The sequence below is a fragment of the Nicotiana tabacum genome, chromosome 17, assembly GCF_000715075.1.
Source record: "Nicotiana tabacum cultivar K326 chromosome 17, ASM71507v2, whole genome shotgun sequence".
Classification (NCBI taxonomy): Eukaryota; Viridiplantae; Streptophyta; class Magnoliopsida; order Solanales; family Solanaceae; genus Nicotiana; species Nicotiana tabacum.
The window spans coordinates 38,325,064-38,331,993 of record NC_134096.1 but is presented as its reverse complement, the minus strand read 5'-3'; the positions used below and the strand labels follow the sequence as shown (position 1 = coordinate 38,331,993).

At 34.6% G+C, this 6,930-nt stretch overlaps 1 protein-coding gene across 2 annotated transcripts; it reads left to right on the top strand.

The window, feature by feature from the left end:
- Positions 1-2,594: 2,594 nt before the first annotated feature.
- LOC107819806 (uncharacterized) lies at positions 2,595-5,993 on the top strand. Of its 2 annotated transcripts, none has more exons than XM_075234205.1 (2): positions 2,595-4,063; positions 5,358-5,993. In XM_075234205.1, the coding sequence occupies exons 1-2, from the start codon at positions 3,358-3,360 to the stop codon at positions 5,702-5,704; spliced, it is 1,053 nt and encodes a 350-aa protein (XP_075090306.1). In that variant the 5' UTR covers positions 2,595-3,357; the 3' UTR covers positions 5,705-5,993. The 2 variants fall into 2 exon arrangements, with proteins under 2 accessions (XP_075090306.1, XP_016501444.2); XM_016645958.2 differs by having other exon boundaries at positions 2,599-4,059; positions 5,342-5,993.
- The last annotated feature ends 937 nt before the right edge of the window (positions 5,994-6,930 follow it).

Sequence of the window (6,930 nt, the reverse complement as noted above, 5' to 3'; positions counted from 1 at the left end):
ACCAAATATACATTATCATCACCGTTTCCAGCAATAAGTTCTTTGGTTGAGGATTGCCCAACCTTTTCTGATGTCTCGGTTAGATTTCTTTCCTTCCTCAACTGTCGCTGTTATTTTTCTATCTCTGGCTCGTATGGTATCACTTTCTTCGCAGAAGTTCGAGTCATGCACCAATCTTAACCTGTAACCTGCTCACATTCAAGGACCACCAACCATAAAAAAAGAAAAATAAAATAAAATAAAAAGAAAATTTCCTGAATTAGCTCTACAAACTATTTCAAACACTATTGATTGCCAATCCCTGGCAACGAAACCAAAATTTGACGAGCTCGAACACACTTAAATTATGCTCGCTAGTCAAATATAGTATATTATAATATCGTATCCACGAGGATTGGATTTAAACAGTATTCTTGTAGTTTCTAGCTTGATTGTTATGTAAGATGATCAACAATTGAGATTTCTATGATTTTTAACTACAATTAACTAAGAATCTAAAGTTATTGACTAATGACAATCGCAACAAAGGTAAGCAAGGAAGTTATCAATGGGAGAAAGTTGGGATTGATAAGATAGGTGCAAGATAATTGTTTGGGATCTAACTCTAGATAATTCAATTCTAATGTTTAAGTGAGACTCTCGAATTCACTCAATTATTAGTTCAAACGTTCAACAAAAACTCCTTTCTCGATTAAGTTTTAACCTCACAAGATGAACCAATTTAAGCACGTGAAGATATGCAAGAATGCGTAGTGGATTGGTCTTTTGGAGAACCTTTCTCGATTATCCTCCTAACTAGGTTTAATCAATGATTCAACTAGCCTTTTTCGATTACTAAGAAGAATTAATGAACTTAACCAACAATATAATGCAAAGATATCACAAGTTATACCTCTCTCGATTACATGAACAAGTGAATATAGATGCAACGATTAAATCATCCAAAAATACTTCAATACATAAAACTAGAGTTATAATCCACAAACAATCATCAATACACCAAATCCATCAAACCCTAAAGTGAATAACTCCATAGATTGGAACAATTCATCACAAATAAAGTTAAAGTGTAGGAAAACATAAATTCAATCCAAGCTTGTGTCTTGAGTGAGGAAGGAATGATGAAATCCTTGTGCTCGTATTTTTCCAACTCCTCCTCAGCCTCCTTAGGTCGAATATGTGTCAAAACAAATCCGAAAATAACGTTTTCCCATGTATTTATACCAAGTAGGGTCGGCCCCAGACGAAATCACCTTTTTCTAGCCGAATTAGGATATTTACTCTGTAAAATTGCACAGACGCGCGCGCATGGGGCGACGTGCCATGCGGGGCATTAGTGGGAAAATCCAGAGAGCTAATTCGACGCCCCACGCGCCGCCTCATACGCCGCGGCAGTGGGGAATTCTCAGAGTACGGACCAAACTTCGATTTTTGAAGTCCAAACTTGATCTTCAACCCCCGAACACGATCCTGGCTTAATGTTTGGGCTTTTACTCAGACTTCAAAACTCCAAATCACTCGAATTCATTCCATATTATCTATATAGCTCGGAATCACTCATACAAGTCATAAAACACACAATAAGTGCAAAACACTATCAATTAAAACTCCAACATAAATAAAGTACAGTGAACTAGAATGCAATAAATGACTAAAACACGTAATTATAGTCTATCATCACCCCACGGAACCCTACGGCACTTTAATTTTAGCTGCATGGTTTTTATGTTTGTGCTTTATTTGGTTCGGCTTTTCCAAGGAAGTCAAATTTTACGATCTTACTATAATTTTTGGCCCATCCTAAAAAGGGATTTAACTTCTGTTTTTCATTTACATATAACTGAATATTGTTGTTACTAAGTTTATTTGCCCTAAATTGATAAAGTTTATTTGCACCGTTCAACATCTCTTTTTATAATGAAAATCTAGTTAACGTGGAGCTTATTTAATTATTTCGTGACAAAAACTGTAACTGTGATTATTTTTGTCTCCGATAGTCATTTTTTATTATGGTCAAACATATTATTTAACTTTAAAAAAACAACTTTCATCTGCTTTCTTCTTGCAAAAAAGATTTAAAAGAAAAACCTTTTTGTAAAAAAAAGTTTAGTTTTTGAAAAATATTATCTCAATTACTCAAACAGAAACCACTTGAGAAAATCTCCTACTCCTTCTGTTTCAAATTAGATGATGTATTTTTTTTAGTCTGTTTCAAGATAAATGATATATTTCTAAATTTAGAAAAAATTTAACTTTAAACTCTTTATTTTATTTATTTTATCCTTGATGAGAAGCTTTTATAACCACACAAATATTATGGCCCATAAAATTTTTATCCCTTAAGATTTTAAGACCATAAATTTTAATTTTTTTTTAAAATTTTATGCCGAGTCAAAAGCTTAATCTAAATTGAAAGGGAGAGAGTATAAACTATATAGCCCTCTCCAAATCTTGGTGTTATGATGACTGTTGGCTTAGCCCACGTGTGTGATTATGCTCATTAAATTCTGTTGTCCATGCAACAAATGACTATTAAGCACTCTACCTTTCGAGTCCCATCTCACTTCACCCTACTCACCTCCTCTGCAAGAAAACTTTTTGGGCTTGTAAATGTGTCAGTTTGAATGGAGTTGTTTGGCCCTTTCTTATTGATACTCTTTTTCTTAAATGACATTTTTTATATATAAAAATAATTTCATTTTAAATTTTTACTTAATTCTTAATGAAATAATTAACAGTCACGCAAATATTTTATGATTGTCTTAGATTTTTACTTTGTCTAAAATTTTGTTTTTAGCCAAACTAACATCCCATAAATTGAAACGACAAAAGTAATAAAACAGGAGAATCAATTGTTTCTTGCTTTAGCTTCAAACCCCAAAATTATCCCTACAACATAAACCCCTCTCCCTAATCTATTTTTCCATTTGGTTCTACACAACTTTGCGGAGGTATATAGTGGTCGGCGTCAGTAGTTTTAGATTTGAACTTTTACTTTTCAAGATCTTTTGAAAATGTTAAGGGGATCTAGCTAGGAGAGTGCCATGCTACATATTTCAAAGTGAAAAGCTCTCAATAAAGGCAGCTAATTTTCAAGAAAAAGGTAGAAGAAAAGATATGGTGATTATATTACTGCAGCTGCCAGTTCCCTTTTAATACTCCATTCTCATCATTTCCATTTGCAAACTTCAAAACCAGCCACATGAATTAAACCTTTAAACACCATGTAATTAACTCCCCCCCAAAACCCTCATTCTTGAAATAACAATTTTCTTTGACAAAAGCCGAGAGTGAAAAGAAAAAAGAACACCCTTTATTCCTTTTCCCTAAAGTTGATTTCTTTTCTAGCTGTTTTGCATGGAGAGGGTGGTGGGTAATCAAAGTGGAGGAAGTAACATGTTGAGGGACTACAGAAAAGGGAATTGGACAGTCGAAGAAACTATGGTTTTAATAGAAGCAAAGAAGATGGATGATGAAAGGAGAATGAAAAGGCAAGGGGATGGTACTAGTACTGAAATTAGGGGAAATAAACCAGGAGAACTAAGGTGGAAATGGGTGGAGGATTATTGTTGGAAAATGGGGTGTTTGAGGAGCCAAAATCAGTGCAATGACAAGTGGGATAATCTCATGAGGGATTTCAAGAAAGTGAGGGAATATGAAAGAAGAGTGGCTGAGAAAGGAGATGATGGTAATAATAATCAAGAAATAATTATCAAGTCATATTGGAAGATTGAGAGGAGTGAAAGGAAAGAGAAGAATTTGCCAACTAATATGTTGCCTGAGATTTATGAGGCACTGGTTCAAGTTGTGGACAGAAAATGTACTCAAAAATTGCTAGTGGGTGGTGGTGGTACTTCTGCAGCTGCTGCTGCTGTTTCTTTAAATCCAAGCACAAGTTTGACTAATTCTTCGTCTCCCACATTGCAACAACAATCTTTTCAAGCTCAAATTGCAGCTTTGCCACTTCCACCACCACCACCAACATTGTCACCACCAGCAGTAGTAGCACAACAATCAGCTCAGCCACCTAGTCTTCCTTACACTCAACCTTTACCCGCAGTAGGTACTCTTTTCCCACTTTAAATTTCCATTAAATTATTAGTTGTATCCTCTGATATTTGAATGATTTTTTTGACGCTATCAATTTACCTTAATATGTGAATGAAGGTTAGTTATATTATCAGGCTACTAGTTAATGTTTTGCATAGAGATTTATTTGTAATTGTTGCATTATAATTAAGGGACATTATTTTTGTAGCTACTTTTACCATTGCATAAAACTCAAAACATTTTCATAAAAAGATTGAATAGACAATCTTACTCAATCTAGTAGCAATCAAACCCTACTTGGATATAATGTCTATATTGGTAAACTATGATCGCTTGATATCTTCTGAAAGATAAGCTTTTTGCCCCATTGGTGTTGCATTTTGAATCTTGCTTTTTAGAACATTTAATATGTACCATAACTTCCTTTTCTTTCTTCCTACATGAAATAATCGTTTTTAGACTACACTATAGAGCAATAAATTTTGTACAATCCAGCATAAACTCTTTGTTTTAGGTGTATTTAAGCTAATTAAAGTTTGTTGTTCTCTAGCTTTGCCCTTGAACTTTTAAGATTCACCAACTGATCCTAGTGCTGTTGTTCTCCATAGCCTGCAAAAATCATTAATCTTGATTGTCTTTCTTCTTTGTGCATTCAGTTCCCTTTTTCTAATTAATTTCTCTTCTCTCTCTCTCTCTCTCCACTCTTTTCTTCTCTTTGTATTTATGTCTCTTGGCCTCTTGGATGAGGTTGGGAACTAGACATTGCTTGCATTTATTTCAATCTCACACATCTTCCTAGGAATAAGTTGACTGTTTTACTGTTTTAACCACTCAAGATTAGTGGTCACCTAATATCTAATTAATGGATTTAAATTATGTATCAGAAAGAAATAAAGATTCTTACACCAATCTAATTTTACTTGATACAGCACGGTTCTCATCACAATTTGTAGGTTATCAAATCATGCTTGTTACATAATTTTATGAAATTTAAGTTTCATATATTGATAATGTATCAAATTTTGCACCATCATGTGTAGTTTATTGTGTTATAGCTGGTTATTTACCATTTGTTTTAGGTTACTAATTACCTGCAATTACCTTTTAAGTGATCTAAGATTGTGTAAATATTTTTTCACGTGCATAAAACTTAAAACTCTAATATTATATGTAACAGGTTTTTAATTGATTTGATAATGTACATATTCTTTATATTTTCAGTGTATCAAAGTTAAACTCAAATCAAATTAGTGTTGATAGTCTTTGGTTTACATGTGTTTATGTTTTGGAGATGTGTGATAGCTCAGATCCTGATAGAAGTGAGCATTCAGATTCACCAGCCAAGAGAAGAAGAAAGGGTGAAGGAGAAGGAACAAGTAGTGGTAATAACAACATAAACAACTTGCAAGAAGTTGGCTCTGCTATCTTCAAAAGTGCTGCTATTATAGCAGAGACAATTCAAGCTTCTGAAGAGAGAGAGGAGAGAAGGCACAGAGAACTCTTATGTTTGCATGAGAGAAGGCTGCAAATTGAGGAATCAAAAGCTGAGATCAATAGACAAGGCATCAATGGGCTTGTTGATTCTATCAATAAACTTGCCAATTCAATCCTTTCTTTAGCTGGTAATAAGAACCAAGCTGCTCCCCCTAAATAGCTAGCTAGTATTAATTCTTTTCCTCATTATGAATTGATTATGGAAAAGTACTTCAAAGTAAACATATAGTAATTGGTATAACTAGAGAAAATATTATTAATCACAATTGCTTGTACATATAGCTGATGAACTTGATTATCATTAATTCATGTATCTTGTTTCATTTTGTGGATAATGTTCCACATACTATATCGAGGTTACATTTCTAGATCTCTCTCATGTAATACCAAATCAAAAGGTTTGTCTGTAATACTATCCATTAATGCAATTTTGTGATCTTTTAAGTATACACTTTTTTATTGGTTTTTATTGGAGTAATATTTTGAGTAAACTGTCTTCAATAGTTGAACGTTTCTGCCAAATGGCTTATTAAGGCGAGGATTTCCATATGGTGGGGCAGCAGTGGAGTGATATATACTTCGCTCTCTGATGAAGGCAAACACTAGTTTTAAAGGCTATTGTTGCAACGGTCCCCAATCCAATCAAGTCTTAAGCAAATAGGAAGAAATCATTATCTACTAGTTTTTGTTTATGTTGGATGAATGTAACGATCCGACTGATCGTTTTGAGCAATTGCGTCCGGTTCGGCAGTCTGAGGTCATAAGTAGCTTCACATTGTATATTATGACTTGCGTGAATCATCGGCTCAGATTTTTGAGTGATTCGGAAATGATTTTAAGGAGTGACTCTCATTCGAGAAGCTCGAAATTGAAAGAATCGACCAAGGTTTGACTTTTGAGTAATTGACTTCGGATCGGAGTTTCGATGGTTTCGGTAGGTCCGAATGGTGATAATGGACTTGGGCGTATGCCCGAATTTGCATTTGGATGTTTCTAAAAGGATTCAGCATCATTTGGCGGAAGTTGGCAATATAAAAATTTAGAATTTTTCTAAGTTTGACCATAGTTTGACTTTAGAATTTGATTTGATATGGTTCGGACGCTTGGTTGCGATTCTAAAAGTTCATTGTGATTTTCACATGTTTTGGCGTCCGATTCGTGATTCTAGAGGTTATTTTGGTGTTTCGATCACGCGAGCGAGTTCGTGTTATATTTTTTGACTGGTGTGGATGATTGGTTTAGAGCTCCAAGGGCTCGGATGGGTTTCAGACGCGTTTCAGAGTGTTTGGAAGAAGGTTAAGCTTTGCTGGTGTCTCTGTTCTTGCATTTGCGATGTACGCATTTGCGAGATCATTCTCGCTTTTGCGACGATGGGCTGGGGCAGGG